General features: G+C 31.0%; 1 protein-coding gene across 5 annotated transcripts in view; it reads right to left on the reverse strand.

Annotated features, from left to right (window-relative positions):
• LOC106470508 (synaptic functional regulator FMR1-like) overlaps positions 1 to 18124 on the reverse strand; it is a 93988-nt gene that overhangs the window by 20988 nt on the left and 54876 nt on the right. For 4 of the 5 annotated variants that reach the window (XM_013931076.2, XM_013931069.2, XM_022399927.1 and 1 more), the window contains exon 11: positions 8132 to 8212. The exons of the other annotated variant lie outside the window; for it this stretch is intronic. In XM_013931076.2, coding sequence (XP_013786530.1) covers positions 8132 to 8212 — 81 coding nt within the window. The remainder of the gene's footprint in view (positions 1 to 8131; positions 8213 to 18124) is intronic. 5 annotated transcript variants of the gene reach the window in all.

The raw sequence follows: 18124 nt of genomic DNA on the forward strand, positions 1-18124 counted from the left end.
CAGGTCACTGGTTAGGCCACATTTGGAATATTGTGTTCAGTCTTGGGCTTCTTACCTTAGGAAAGACACTGAATTGTTGGAGAATGGTGCCTGGGATGGAGGGGGTTGTTTCATTTTTCTAACAGGGTGGTTGGCCTTTGGAATGGGTTGCCTTCAGATGTTGTAGAACCAGTAAATTTAAGTGAGTTTAAGAAAAAGCTTGATAAGTATATTAATGAAAAAGGCTGGCTTTAAGATTTTTATTTATTTATTCTTTTAATCATTTTAATTTGATTTAGAGGATGGAACAGCCAAGATGGACCAATAGGTTCCATTTTGTCCCAAAACGTTATGTCAAGTGCTACTGAAGATCTGGACACTAGACTATTTGTACCAAAGACTAAACCTAAATACATAAAATACTCTTAATTCTATAAAAAAATCTTAACACAAAATAACCTTTAGACATAAATTTCAAAATCTGAATGCATAAACATGTACATATTTAAGGCTTATTAAATACAAGATATTAACATACATACTCTGCTTGATTTGCCATACAAAATATGGGCATATCAGGACACACACAGAACATTTTAAGATTAATCAACTATATTTCTAGACTTACAATGCAAGATCTGCACAAAATGTGCATTTATAAGTTTACTACATACACCAAATCTGGATTTATTTGGTTTGTTGTGAATTTTGCCCAATGTTACACAAGAGCTAACTGCACTAGCTATCCCTAATTTAGCAGCCATAAACTAGAAGGAAGGCAGCTAGCCAACACCACCCACTGCCAACTCTGGGGCTACTCTTTTACCAATGAATAGTGGGACTGATTGTCACATTACAATATCCCCCGCAGCTGAAAGGGCTAGCATGTTCGGTGACAGGGATTTGAATCTATGACTTTCAGCTTACGAGCTGAACTCCTAATACTAGGCCATGCCAAGCCACAAAATCTCTTAATCTACTACATAAGATGTGGGTACACAGACTCCTCCAGATTTATCATCCACATATCTATATTTACTATACTAAAGATATGACAACAGATATGCTCAAACTTACTACACAATAGTTCACACACATCACTAAAACTACTACACACAAGATATGGACAAACAAGATTTTCTAGAATTACTAGATATAATCCTCTACTTTTATTAGCTGTACAATGACTGTTGATCACCTTCATTGTTAAATGCACATCTTCATACTAGATTTTAAAACATGGCTAAGTATAATAATTCTCTTTCAACAATTTTTAATTCAAGTTATTTTATAACTGGCACTTTGTCAACCTGTATCATTTATCTATTGTAGTTTACAAAGAAAAATGTAAAATGTTCCATTTTCCACTTCTGTACAGCTCTGTCAAATTTTGACTACATACAAACAATGCATTTATCAATTCTATATTTTTCTGCCCATCCTAAAGCAGAGGTATATTTGATAAGAAACTACCACCTCCTGAAAATATTATCATTCATGTCTTGTTTCTCTTCTGACTTTCCTTCTCTGTTTTGGTTTTTATTACTATAGCCATTCATTGTCACTTTTTTATTATGTCGCAGTATGTGGTCTGAACAATTTCTAATGAAGCTCAGCATTGAAAATAGCTATAGTCTACACTTCAATATAATTGGATAGAGCAGAATATAAACTATTTACATCAGTATAGAATACATAAAGTGTTTTGAATGGTAATTCATGATCTTTTAAGATACTAAGTACCAAGAGGATTTTAAAAGGAAACTTAGAACACTCAGGAACTAACCACAGGTCTACATTTTTTTTTTAGTTTCTTTAGATGATCTTTTAGTTCCTGAAAATGTTAAATTATATCAATTTAAAGTTTGCAAAATTCTTCTATACAAGACATTAGATGAGCTTAATTAAGTTTGGCAAGTAAAGTAGACAATATCAAAATATTCCAATGACTCAAATCCTTATTTATCTGATATTATATTGTTAAATTGATTATATTCAAACATTGCACACAAATAACTTATAATTTACTAAAAAATTTACTAAGAAAAAACTATATTATATACAAATCTATTGCTACTAAGAATATTGTTAGGAAAAGTCACAACACCTAGGCTGACAAAGGTAACAGTGATGCCATTTTGAAAAATGAGGTTCTAAGACACTAATAAATTTTTGTCAGTTCTTTCCATGTTTCTTTATTTATAGCCAGAAGTGGTGGCTACAGCAATCAGTAAAATATTGTAAACAAATATTTTAATAAATATCAATCAAGTTAAAAGAGATTGAATATACAAAATAAAAAAAATTGAAATTCTAAGATGAAAGGAAGTATTTTTAATGTTTCTTTTCAAAACAGTCTCTCACAACAAAATGTAAGAAATTTCACAGTGTAACAAATGAAAGAAATACTAAACCAAAACTAGCAACTATTTAATACCAAGTTTATGTAATTTGGTTAAATATTGCCACTATAAAAAGAAAAGTCAAGGGATGTCAGTGACACATCTCTGGTCCAGAAAAGGTTAAACACAAGTATCCAACATACACAAACATCTGAATGCACCCACACAAAACAGGGCATAAATTACAGACTTACCAAACACAAACTCTACAAACAAACACAATTTTGAGATCTAATATCAGTCAAAGGTTTATTAAATAGAAGATCTGTACTGATACACACACACACACACACCTCTAAATTTAATGTACACAAAAACTGAACATACACACACACACACATATCCATGTATTTAATACACTTAGGATTTGAATATATATATATATATATACTGGAGTAGTAGAAGGAGCCAAACTACTAGATTGGCTAAATATACTTATATCTCAGCAAATCAAGGAGGTAGGATGTTCTTATTTTTAATTATAGCTTGTCAATATCTCCAATTTGAGTTTCCAATTTGTTAACTACAGCACACATTGTATGGTAGGTGTAATCAATTATAAACTGAACAATAATGCAAAAGGAAATGTTATGTGACACAAAAAAATAATATTTATCATTTTTTTCTTTTTATTTCCTTTTAAATTGAGAGATTAATATATATATAATATTAAAATTTGAAATATAACCTTCATTTTGATGTAAATCCCTTTGACATAAGTAACAACAAAGCTATTTAATAAAATTTTGAAAATAGCTTTCTAAAATGTCATGATATGCACCCGTAGTGAAAGGGTTAAAACTTTCATTACTTACTAGAGCACTGACTCCAGTCAATACTCAGTAAAATCTCATTGGAAATGGAATCTTTTACCAAAATAAATTAATATAAGAATGACAATCATATAATCCACAAAATGGACTTTCTATAAGGTATAAATATATATCACTGAGAAGTAAGTATGATTAAATAAGTATTTTTAAAGGAAAGGAGAGTTGAGAGGAGCTTCTATGGTGAATGTAACAACTTTATTGATATCTCAGAAAATAAAAGTGGTAGGAAGTTCTTATTTTAAATTCTGACCAGTTACTATCTATAGCTGGTGTTTCTATTTGGTAGAGATTTTGAAACCCATATCAGGGAAGAAAAAAAACCTAAAGTAGAGAATTCAAAGGAGATTGGTATCAAGTGACACAGAAGAGTGAAAATTCAGAATTTATTTAAATACTTCCTTTAAAAATTAAGACATTAAACTGTAAAATATTAAATTTGGGATGTAATTATTTAAGAAGGTCATGATATGCACATTTCTAACCCTGCACATGCACATATGGTTAAACACAAATACCAACATGGTCACAATAAGTCTTACAGCTAACTTCTCTGTTCAGTTCAGTAATTATTTTCATCTCATTTTAATTATTTATGTATTTGACTGTTTGGATTTCCCAGCATTAAGCAACAAAAACTGAAAGCAAATTCTACAGGCTCACATTTTTAAATACATTAGTGAAATGAACATATATACATATCCTTGTTTGGACACATGCATCTGCACAATATCTAGAAAAACATTCACATACTAGTATATAAATTATACAGAGTATGTGGGCAAACAAATAACTTTAGATTTACTACCCAAGGTTTACAAAAACCCAAACCTAAATTTATATGATTACAAACAAAAGCTGGAAAAGCACAAGTTTAATCTATTACACAAATTTAAAAAAATACCATACAAGGTAAGGCTGCAAAAATCACTGGCACTACTTCTGCCTGAAAAAATCTAAAAGCTATCCCCTTGCCCTTAAAATAAAATAGCTTCCTACTGATTAGAAAAATGAAAAAGTAAAATTACTCCTAAGCATCGTTGATCCATTTTGTGTTATCTTCAGCAACAATCTCACGGGATCATATCACATCATCGCACATAAATTAAATCTGCCAATAAATTACTGTCTACCACACACTAACTAGGTCATAATACTGAACAACCAAAATTCAGCAAATAGTTTTTGAGTGGATTATCCAGGAAAATTTTAACTCATTGTGATGTCACATTCAGCAAGAAGATCTAATGAATCAGCATCATGGATAAGTGTTAGAGATAAGATTAGCAGCATGGCTCAAGGGACGCAGCAATAGCTTCCAGGTATTTTTAAGCACTACATTGTTCACACTGTCCATGATTCTGCCCGCCCTGATCAAATATTTGAAGAGAAAGATGAATCAAGAATGAAGTTGTCTATCATTAAATCCACAAAAAAGATGCAGAAGTTCGGGGGACTACACCCTGGATCAAACCTGCAGAAAGTACAACTAGAGTGGAAATAATATGATGTTGGTGAGCATTCTGACATCCAACTGACATTTTTAAAGGTTTGCAGACACCGAGGTCATAGCCAGATAGAACATAAAGAGAATGGTCCTATCAAATGAAGAAATCAAATACAGTAGTCATGCCATGATTACAATGCACGTCAAAGCTTAAGGTAAGTGTACTGTTAGCTACAAGTTTAACAATGCACTAGGAAATAGGCATACACTGATCACTGTGTCGTGGAAGTTGCCTAGGTTTACATGTGTACAACATGTTACCTTGTAACATGGATATTAAGACATTTGTAAACAAACTTGGACAGATAGTAGTTTAGTTGTTTGCATACTATTTTGTTTAACTGCACATAATAATAATAAATCAAGACTAATATGCTAAAGTTATATACAAAACTGTTTAGTATAATAGTTATTATTTAGTTCATTTAGTCATCTATTTTAAATGATTATCTAGTTGTCATAACAAGAATGCTAAAAGTAATTATTTTAAAGGCAATAGTTGTCACAAATTTTGTTACGTAACTCGGTAAGAGTTGTACGTTGTGTGTGTAGTTCAATTGTTGTAATCTGATGTTACAATGCTCGAACCTCTTGTATTTTTCACGTTGCTTTAAGTGAGTAATATTACATCATAGCATCTCCTAGTTTGTAGAAAGTTTGAGGTCTTAGTTAGGCAAGATATATATATATATAGGTGACCAAGTGAGCACAAGTGAAGTTAAATCAGTAAAACTTTAAAGTTAAACTATGTGATTGTTAATTTAGCAATAATGGGTGATATTTTAAAGTGAGTTTCACAGTTTAACAGAGATAAGGAGAATAATTTGTCTTTCCAAAGAGTGTTCTAAAGTAACTGAACCTTCCTGTGTGGACTTTGAAGAAAAGGAGACACTTGTTTAAAGTTCTGGATACAACTGTGGTAACCCATGGGGTAATATAAATGAATCTATCATAAATTGTGGAGTTAGAAACAGAGTAGAAAAAAAAATCCATCTTGTCAATTGGGTTCTGAAGTAACTGAACTAGACTGTGTGGATTTTTGATGTAAAGGAGAATTACTTAAACTCTATATATAACTGTGGTAACCAATGGAGTAAAATAAATGATAGAAGAGTAGAGAAGAAGAATTTGTCTCATCAATTGGGTTCTAAAGTAACTGAACTGGCCTATGTGGACTTTTGACAAGAAAAGAGAATTATTTAGTTTTATATACAACTGTGTTACCCTATGATGTAAAGAATTTGTGTACATACATTTGACTTGTTTTGAATATATTATTTTAAAACAAGTGGATTGTGTGCTGTCTGTTTATTGTTCAAATTTATAGCCAACAAGTCACAGGTACCTTCCATAAAGAATACAGCGACATAAACCTGACAATCAATAACACAAATGACTTTGATTTACTCATGAAATATTTATCTAGTTTCATACCTTCATTTACGCAAGCCTACACTTTTTAGAGGGAAAAAAAAAGATGGACAAAAACCGTTGATGCCACAATCAAGAATCATGGATTCTCACACTTTAGCTATGTACTACAGTCCATGATTTATGCATGAATTCCCATAGTTAGCAAGCTGTATAATTTATTTGTCCCATAGAAGAAAAGCTATGCACATTTATAGCCTAATTAATTTATGTTCGTAATTTTGCCAAAAGTATTAAACTTCAAGTGATTCACGTGCTCCCTCATGCTTGTTTACAAATTTGCATCCTCTGAGGATCTTACTGCAGTGATAATAGTTACAGCTGAGCGAGAGTATTCCTGAAAAACTTCATACTTGATTAATTCTATGGCAAAACAAGAGGGAATCCTCAATAGCTGTTGCACTTGAAATTCTTTTAGGCAAGATTAGAGTAAATTAATCTATGAGACTTTTTTTTATTAGCTATATTTTTGTGTGCCAGCACACCAAGCATGAAGCGGATGTATACCCGATGTGATTTTATTACTTATCACGATCACTACCAGCCTACCTTCAAACTGAAATTCTTTTAGGCAGGATTGGAGTAAATTAAGCTACGAGACTTTGGGCATGGTCAAATGTTTAACCTCCAAATGTTAAATACAAAACTGTATTTAGATCTCAAATTGGTTAAGAGGTGACAGAGCTATGAGCTAAAACTTTGTACTTGAGAAACTCAGAGCCATTCTATGAGCTGCTATGCCATGGCTAAAAATCTAAGCCACTGGACCAAACAATAATAAAAAATCATTTGCATTTTAAAGGGCATCTATGACATGCCACTTGAAAAAACTCAACTGAAAATATTTCCAGGATAAAAATTTTCAAGATGCCAGCAAAGTGAATACTATCCATAAGGGCATCAGAGAAACTGAAAACAAAGTCTCTGGTGACATTTATGACTTTAGAGGCTTATTTCTCAATTTCAAATCTAATCTGACACACATCCATTCCTAGTGCTACAACAAACATCCAACTATACTTACCCAAAGTATTGTTACAACAGCAGAAATCATGTAATGCTGCTGGCGCATTGGCGCTGTTTGCATTCGTGATGAGTTTCTCGATTGATCAGGGAAGTCCAAGTATGTTTGAGATGCCCTCTTCGTTAGTATACAAGCCTGGCAGAGAAAGCCAGCGGGCATGAATGAAGAGAGACCAGTAGTTACTTTGAGTTCCGTGTAATTTATGATTCTGTTAGTTTTGAGCTAGTGAGCAGTAAAGTGCATGTTTTGCACTCATCGAGAGCGAAGTTATCGAGATTGTGAATTGCTGTGATTTATAGCATGTATTATAAAAGTTCTTAAGTAGAAAGTGACGAGAAATATACTGATTGTGGAACTACTGTGTACTAAAAGTTTGTATCGAGGAAAAATAAACTAGTAATCAAGAAAGGACTTGTATCGCTGAAGATACTCGGAAAAAATTTCTACCGGAAACAAACAAACAAGTAGATACATAACAGTATACATGAAACCTGAAAATTTCTTTATCTTTATTACATGCAAGTTTAGGAAAGTTACATAAGCCCATATCTCTACATCTGCAAAACAAAAGGTATGGACACATACACGAGTCTAGAATCATTGCATATTTACTATTGGCATTTTCATGTCTATGAACTGAATTTACACCTGTCCACATCTATTACATATAAAACCTACACACAAATGTAACTCCAGATTTACTACATACAAAACAGTAGATTTATTATTCAGTAGATATTAATAGATTTATTACAGACAACAACTTGATAAACACTCACACATAAATCTTTGGTTTTACTCCTGACAAAATCTAAACATGAATCTATCAAGGCAATATTGGTAATTATGCATTTTAAGCTATCCTTTTAAGTAGTAATTACACATCTTAAACTATCCTTTAGAACATGAAATTAAAATTATAAAATTTCTAACATACACGAAAATCATGAAAACTTACTCTCAAATGGGCTAAATGATATTCTAGAAGAAGTTTAGCATTCGTAATACTCTCAACAGTTCCCACAAATATAAAAGGAACCTAAAAGGAAAAATAAAAATAAAAATTTTAAACACATTAAAGACAAAGCCTACTAAACTTATTTTAATTATTCATGTATGCATACAACATTCTAATTTACTTTCACATTAATATAAAAACAAAGGATAAAAATAAATTCACATACCAACTGTTCTTCTATACTTTCTCACATATATAGACAATAACTGCAGAGGGTTGGATACTTTATATTAAAATTTTGAATATGTAAATCAACAAGTCACATTACAGCCACAGCTAATATAATGTTGTGGAATGCATAAGAACTACATTTTAACATAGTTTGACATTACATAGGTAGTGTGATCCCACCCAAAACTGGTAATGTTTGGAAGGATATGCAACAGTTCTTTTGTATGTAAAATATTCCTACACTCACATCAGATATTTAGAATTTCTGAGATGGGAATATCCTTTGTAAATAATGGCATTTGAAAAACAAAGAAATACAAATCAACCTTGTGCATCAAGAGCATCAGCAAGAGACTTTGTAAGCTAAGTGCAGAGTCTTGTAACAGGTGAGACTCCATCAATACAAAAGTCAGTGGCAAAAGCTGTTCACATATTTCAGGTAACAGTACACAACAAAATCAATAAGGTTCTCAGTCTAGAAAAGCAACAAAAGTCACGTATACATTGCTCCCAGACATATCCATTTAACTCATTCAGCACGGGCTTGGTCCCTGGGACTGACTTCATAACATGCAAAGTAATTTTCATTTTAAGATTAAAAATACTTTTATGCTTCACAAAATTTTGAAATTTCTCATGAGAAATCTTTATAATGTCAAAATACTTTTCAAACATTTTTTTAAGAAAAAACTTTACATTTTATCTGTTATTTTCAGTAATTAATATCTGTACGGGTTCGGTAGATTTGACCGATCTCACAACCACCATAAAAAATCAGGAAATAAATATAAATTATGCTTCTTTCTTTCTAGAATGAACACAAATTATAACACGAAAACATAAATGTTTAGACTAAATAGCTTAAATTTTGTAACATTATACATTTATATATATATTTATTATTTTTATTATATTGACCTTTCAGCCATGCCCGGCTAACAATACAGAGGCTAAAAAGATGCGACACATGTGCACTTATGTTACCGTATCTAATACCATAAAACTGACCTTTGGTCTCTACAAAATAACTTGTCTTAGCTGTGTTTTATTGAACTAGTATTTTGTAAAATACAGTCACATTTCAATTATCATACATTATATATATATATAGATTATTGCTATTTTCAAATAAGTTCTTAAAACATAGAATAGTAAATAAAGAAGTAAAGCAAACAATTATCTCTTCTAGTTATGACCTTTGTACTTGCTTGCTGCTTGACCTAATTGCTAAGCCTATAAAAATTTTGCACGTGGAGGATACAAAACAAATTTTTTTTAAGGTTTAACATATATATATATATATATATATGTTTGAATAACTAACAAATAATAAATTACATCATCATTACCATACAATTCCACTATAATTTATCAAGCTTAGTAACTAAGATGTATTTTAGTCTTAAAAAATATAAAATTTCAAGCAGACTAGACACACCCTACCTCCTTGGAATATTGGTTTAAAAGAAAGAATATGGCATCCAAGCCCGTTAAAATGACTGAGAAAGCCACAAGAGGGACATTCTGAGCTTCCGATTGGTTATCATGTCATATATAGAAGCGTATATAAGGGAGCATTTCCAAAAATGGAAAGAGGTGGGTGGGTATTTGATTTATTACATGAGCAATATCTTAGCAAATAAAAAAGATAATACATTATTTTATATTCTAGCTTGTCAATATTAGTAATTTGAGTTTTTAATCCATACGAAACTATAGACTTAGTATTTCAACGTCACAAACATCTAATTTGAACCAGTGCTACATTCAACATACCATGTGACACACAACAATTGATGTTTATCTGTGTTTTTTAATATTTACTTTTAAATTAAGAAATGAAGTAATATATACCATTAAAATTTGAATTACAATCTACAGTTTGATACCAAAGTTATTGACAAATTCATGAAATAGTAGTTCAATAAAATTTTGAATGCGAGTCAACAACCGAGATATGGCCTTTCACCCCTAAAACATCTCGAAAGGGTTAACTACTACGTACCCAAACCAGCCTGAGAAATGAAATAGGTATTCATAACAATCACAATGCCAAATGAAATGCATATGGATTTCTATGAAAATGCATTGTTAACAGGAGCACAGGGAAAGTAATTTTCAAAAACAAGATGGCTTATGGAAAGAATTCAGGGAAGAAGGATGTGCTTTAGACATGGCACAACAGAGCTTTCTGTAATGGAAACTGTACTGAAAAGCTATTGTAAAAATGCATAGTCAATAGCCAAAGCATTACCAGGCATGGGGTCATGGACTGCAATGATATGCTAAGGCTCCAAAATTGTTTTAATATAAAGTACTCAACCTCTATATTACTAAATTACATTTGATCAACTTTACATACAATATACAAATCTTTTAAGTGAAAATAGTGATTTCTTGTTGCTTTATGTTCACATAAAAATAGGTATTTATAAAGTTACAAAACATTATAAAGCTCTATATACATACTACTAAAACTTTGATGCTGCTGTGTACATGAGAACTCACCTTGTTGTTTTTGAACACCTAAAATCATGTACCTTATATAGCACATACAGTAAGATATGTTGAATAGAATTGCCATTTATTAACTTTCTCGGTTGATTTTGACTGACCATGTGATCACTTTGTACTTGTTTAAAGTTGTTATAGTTTTGATACTACTAACTTTTAATATAGTATGTATACCTTCATAAAATTTGGCAGACTTTCCGTAAACATCACAAGTCTTTGAAATATGAAAAATAAATTTTTTATAGTGAAGTATTTGTAACAAACTAAAAAAAAAAAATTTGTATGAAGATATTGAGTCTTTTTTTTACTAGTCCAAATGCAAAGTGGTTTTCATGTTGAGATTAAAAATACTTTTCATCTCAAAAATCTCAAATTTCATTTGCGTAATCTCTAAAATCTCCTAAATACATTTGTTTTCAGTAAAACTTTATATTTTCTCTACCCTAACTCTATACAAGGGTAGTTGATTTGTCTGACATCATAACCACAAAATTTTCCAGAATATATTCAAATGAACATAGCACTACATTAATTTATCTAAGGTAGCTTTAAACTAGTAACAGTATACATCTATTTATACATATATTTTATCATTTTAATGCCATTTGATCTGTGTCTAACTCATAATTGCACCATTATAAGTTGTAAATCACTTGGGGAATGTGGAGCTCACGTTACGCTATTGAATCACATTACTCACAAGCTGCTCACGTGCGTGCCTTATGAAACAATTTCATTATATTATTATTATTATCTATTTTACCTAATCTAACTTTAACTAACCTAAAGACATTCCTATTTTTACATTTTAGTTACTTTTATAATAATACAAAAATAATATACATGAAAAACAAGAAATAAAGTACTTATCTGGACCTCCTCCTTTTTTTTTATACTAATGGTAGTAGTGCACTAAATAATTTTTATTTAATTAAATCATGCACCAAAGAACATAGAATAATAACATGTAAAAAGCAGACAATGTTCCATAACAATCACAATTTTTCTGCCTTTCTAACTATGCGGCAAGAGTCATTACAGCTTCATCCAAGCTGGTAGACATGTTTCCTGAGGGAACAAAGCTTATACTAAAAGAGAAATTGATAATACTCTGTTCAGAAAACAACATAATATGTCATTTGATAGATGAAAATCTTGACTTTCTATTGGTTATAAATAATATAGAATTAAAATTAACAGAGAGCTATTAACAAATCCTGAAAGAGAAAATGTGAGAGATGGATGTGGTAAGAGGGGTCTGATTTTCTATTTGATGGATCTGTATCCAAACAAAATTGAAGGCTATAAAATTATGCTTTTTCTGAGTGATGACGATCTTGTAATGAGTAATTTTCATTAAAATTTCATACTTATTGGAGTGGTTGTGAATAAATTAGAGAAGAGGGGATGCCTAGAGTAAAAAAGTCACATTTCTCACACTAGGAGAAATTCAGGAATTTTTTTTTATATTGCCTTATAAAATTAAGAATTTAAAATTTATATAATATTAAAATATGGATTATTAACTACAAATTTACATCCTAATAACTAGTATAATATAAACGAAATGTAGTTTAATTAAGTTTTGAATGTAAGTCACTAAATACCTTGTGACATGTGCAATAAAGGATGATTGTGCAGATAGGGTTAAACAGTAATAATTCATATTTTACCAAGTATTACAGTAACCTTACAAATGTTATACAGTTTGTTATTACATTTATTACCTCTCAAAATAACAATAATTTATTGCAGGTTTACTATTAGAAAAACCATATTTAAATTGCTTAACTTTAGCATGAAAGAAAGAAATTTGTTGAATTTTAATAGATAAATGCTGGCAAGTTTATTATTTGTACTTGTGTATTAAAGTTTTTTTAAATAAAATTTTAATAACATCAAAGAGGAAGCCTGATACTTTTCAGTTGGATACAATAATGTATCAGTTAAATAAGCATTATTAACTACTTAACTCATTATATATATGGGCTGTCATTTGGATTGACCTTATATACACCATGTAAGCACTACAAATATCAATATACTAAATGTTTCTTCATGAAATTTAGCACGTTTTTACTAACAATCAAAATTCCATTGTAAAAAAAAAAAGAACAATTTTTTTAATCACGTATTTTTACTAAATATTTGTCTGCAAATTTAACAAGTCTTTACTGAGACAGTCTGAGTGAAAAGTGATTTTCATGATAATAGTAAAAATACTTCTTTTCTACAGTTTTCTTATTTAATTTGCATAACCTCTAAAGCCTCCTAAATGAACCTCAAAAGTTATTTTTGGTAAAATTTTATACTTTATCTCTTATTTTCTGTACCCTGACACTGTAGGAAACTCATCAATGTACAGTGAAATGAAAAATCAAAAATATAAATTAAAATCAAACATACTTTATTGTTATCTAGAATGAGTGCAAGTTGTAACAAACAACAAATTATTTATCTGAACAGCTTGAGCTTTCTAACCTTCTGATAGGCCCTTTCTTTTAGCTTTTTTGCACTTTGAACTGTTTTTGGTATTGTGGCAACCAATATATATTAGCCAGAAAGAGGACAGAGAGCTTAAGAGTAAACAAAAGTATAAGATTTTATTACACAATGATGAACTTCTTGCACTGCCTGCATTCCTCAAAGAATGTTCTTACCTAACCTAACAAGTTTAAATTTTACACATCAGTTACTTTTGTTAAAAACTTACATAAAAATAAATAGTAAACAAGAAATACACAATGTACCTATATGTAATTGAGAATGTGGTTCAATAAGACTACTTTTTCACACTATTTTGGTTGTCCACAAAATTCAAGCTGCTTTCAATTATGTACATAAAAAAAATATATCGGGAACTAGAATAGAATATCCCAAAGCTACTATAATTTAACTGGATTTCTAACTATCAGGTTTTTATAGGGCCATCATTCTTTACAGTAGGTGTCTGTGACTGGTTGGCAAAAAATTTCAACAATAAATGGACATCACAAAATTCATTACAGTATTGGTTATCACAATTGTATCCAGAGCTTTAAATAATTGTCTCTTTTTCATCTAAATCCACACAGGTGGGTTTAATTATTTTACTACACTCTTTGACAAGAAAAACTATTCTCCTCTACTCTGGTATTATAATAAAAGGCTGTGATACTCACTTTAAAATCACACTACAACTATTGGTTACCACAGTTGTATCCAGAACTTTAAATAACTTTAAAAAGAACTTTAAATTGCATAGAAATATTTTTACCAACATGTTGTTGGTTTTGCTGCGGATGGGGCTGCAATCAACTTTGGGTCCTGGGCAGGCATTGAAATGGAGTTGAAACAGAAAGCAAGCTGGATCATTCCAGTACATTGCATAGCTCATACAATATAATTCGCTATCAGAGATGCGCCAAAGAACTGAAACACCAAGAAGTTTTTGATAAGTTCCTTTTGAGCATTTACTTGTACTATCACAATTCATCTGTAGCTAGGGCTGGGCTGATCAAATCAAGAAAGGTGGAAAATAGTAAGAAAAGGCTCCCTGCACAAGTAGGAGGCACATATTGGGTGCAACATATAAATATAGCAATAGAAAACCTACTCAAGCTATACTCAGCATTGATTGCACATTTGAATGCTGTCTCCAATAATCAGAGTGCATCTGCTGCCTCCAAAGGTAAAACAAAAGGTTCTCTGAAACATCTGAGATCAAGAAAGATGGTTCTCTGTCTTCATCTAATGTTAGACATCATACCATCCTTGACAGAAATTTCTAATATAGTGCAGAGGCAGAAATGTATCCTAAATGATGTTTCCAAGGCCCTAAATGTAACTCTATAAGTGTTGCAGAATGATTTAACTAGTTTTGGCACAGATAGGGAGAAGAACCTAAGTGCCTTAACTTCTCATCTTGGACACCTGAATGACCCACATATCTTGGCACTTTCAGTGTGCAATATCAATACATGGTAATTGAACAATAAAGAGCTCTTGAAAAAGTTTGGTGATACTGAGATCAAGGTGCTCTTAGATTATTTTCAAGAACTACCCAATCTGTGCACATCGTTCAGTCTAGATGCAGTTATGAATGAATGGACCATCATAAAGACAATTGTTATCCAGTCTGTAAATCATCAGAAAAAGGGTACAAATCAGAGGGTTGACAATGCAGTAGTTTTGCAAGAAATGTGGTAACAAGGTGGACATGAGAACTTTCTTACACTCATTGATCTTATACTCAGCCTGCGAGCACACAGTGCTGAAGTAGAGCATTGATTCAATTTATACAAGCTAGTGCAAACAGATTTGTAAAATGGGCTTCAACCAGAGACTGTATCAGACTATATGAGGATAAAGTTACATACAAGTGTAAAAGAGTATAATCCTGAACCAGATTTCCACCTATGGAGATCAGCTGGCACCTGATCAAAATGGACTTAAAGAGCTCCATATGGATCACGAAAGAAAAAACAGAATGCACATGTATGTCACTTTGAAGATTAAGCACTAATTGCTCTAGAAGAGGAGTGTGACTTAGATGATACAGAGAGTGAGACTGATGATACAACAGCAGAAAAATGTGTGGTAGGTGATGATACGACAGAAGCTCAACGTGAGGTAGCCAGTCTCAAATAATTGTAATTATGATGACTGTTACCTTTTGATAATTACTTGAGTTCATTTATTTCTTTGTTAATTCTACGAATAGTTTATAAGTCACACTGTTATATGCTTCTCACAAAGTTGAAAACAAATAGGTGAAACTGAGCGAGCTAAAACTAAGGAAGCCAATGTCAAATAATTTTCATTATAATGACTGTTAACTTTGGATAATTAATTGATAATCCTTTGAGTTTACTATTTTATAGAACATGAATAGTTTTGTATGATAAATAAGTGATTAGTTTGTTAAATGATACATTTAAATCACACAATATGCTTCTTACAAATTAAAACATGAATTATCATAGAAAAAGTGTGGTCCAATAAATTGGGGGTCTGGAAATTTTTCTGCCTGACCCCCTGTCCAGTGGAATTTTGTGCCCTGAAAGTTGTTTAATTACATTTTCAACACAATTCTGTATAAAGAAGGTGATATGCATACTTTGATCCCCCACTATACACATAGGGTTAAACAAATAGCTTACAACTGTTTATTAGCATTTGTAAATCTACCAAAAAAAATAATTTTTCAAAAGTTGTACCTTTGTTTAAACTATCGATGATATTTTAGCAAGACATCAATAATTATTAATTTCCCAGTTCTGTGCTAAATCAACACCAAGTAACTAAATTTCATGACAAAGATACTTTTACAAAAGGTGTTGACACATTTTTATAGGGTACCAAATTTTTATGTAAAGCCAAGATAATCTATATTATTGAAGGAGCTACTACTTGTCTTCAACTATAAAGCTTACTTTAATTTTTAACCCGATGACTACCGGCTACTAACTTTCTTAGTAGCCAATGCAAGTCTTGCTATATTCCATTCCAACAATAAAACTATTGGTTAAAAAATTTTGAAACTTCTTAAGAACTTTCATAAATGCACATAGTTTAAGAAACATAAAGCCTGTTACTTTTGATAAATTTAGTTTTTTTGCATTATGATCTTTAATATCTTGGAAAATTACATTACGAAATGGTATTTATAAGAAATGATTACGATATTTATATTTGTTCCAGATTTGAACTGATTACTTTTTATGTTTTAGTACATTATTTTGAAATCCCAAAAAATGTGTATCATCCATAAAATGCAAATTTTATCTATTTTTTAATTTTTTAATAATCACATACTCTCCTTATGGTTTCAAGTAATATATAAGACCCAAAAATAATGTTTGTAAATAAACTTAAACAATAAATGAGTATTTTTGTTTTTAACTAAGATTTCATGTTTATATATGTACGTAAAAACATTTTAATTTTCTTTCATAAATATATTTTTATTTCAAGTTTATGTTTATGTTTTATTGCAGCCGTGTTTTTGTTTATTGTGCTGAATAAACCGTGGGGTCAACAGCGTGAACTTTGTACATTTTCCGTAAACTATTTCACCCCTGTAGGTGATCATTCTCGTTCAGCCCAGCACGGGCGCATTTGAACATTACTGTAGATATGACAGTAAGAAAGCTTTTGGGTACTGGAATGTCATTTCTTTGAGCTTTCAAACAAGTTTATTTCAACATATGTTCGTGTATGTTGTTTCACTATAGAGACAAAACTAATTGCCACTACTAGCAAATGTATGTAACAGTTTATAGTACAGGTGGTTTCAGTAAACACCGCCTGAGCCTGACCCCTTGTTACTTGATACATCCTGTTAGAAGAGATTACCAAATGATACAGACTCCATAAATTACAAAGAAAATTACTTTAAAGCACTTAAAAGATTAGTCCTAGTCACATTCCACTCATTATAGGCAAGATTTATGTTGGAATTTGAAACTTTAGCTCTTCAGTGTATTGAGACCCCAACTGTGAGAATGTCATAGCTTCCCTGTATTATTGAGATGAATGTATTTAGCCTGTTTCACAACCAACATATTGGTTTTATTGTTGTCACATGTACACTGAGTTTGAACCATTTGCAAAATATCAGAATAAACTATATACATATATATATAAATATATAAGTTAAACTTTTAATTCTAACGCAATAACAACAGAAGTGTGGGTCTTACAACAAAGCAAAGATTGTAAGAAGGAAAAATATAAAATTCTTATGTGGTACTGGTACTAGTAATATTACGTACAAATCACATAAGTTTATCATTCTAAATACTGAATCATATTATTATTAATATAAACTAAATATGAAATTACGCTAAATTATTGAACTTAAAACTACAAATTTAAATTCAAAAGAATATAAAAAATCACAAACTCTTTCAGTTCAAAGTCCTAAGTCTAATTCATGTAAAAACCTTGCACTAGCCACTCGATAGCTCTTAACCCTAATAATCGTGGATCAACTTCTTTCCTACAAAATACATCTATTTTTAGTTAATTTCTCAATATAATGATTAATATAAACAGATATACGATGCAGCATGACTTAAGCTACTATATAAAAATAATAAGAGTCATGTACATCCCATGCAGTTTTTTCCAGAAGCAAGTTTTCTGACACTTATAGAAAACCACTATTGGTCAGTACTAAATACAACCTCTACATAAAGTGGCAGTTACTATAATAAGCACCACCCACATTCATATTGTAAAATCCAGAGAACAACGTTTTGTTAC

The sequence above is a fragment of the Limulus polyphemus genome, unplaced genomic scaffold (genome assembly GCF_000517525.1).
Source record: "Limulus polyphemus unplaced genomic scaffold, Limulus_polyphemus-2.1.2 Scaffold105, whole genome shotgun sequence".
Taxonomy (NCBI): Eukaryota; Metazoa; Arthropoda; class Merostomata; order Xiphosura; family Limulidae; genus Limulus; species Limulus polyphemus.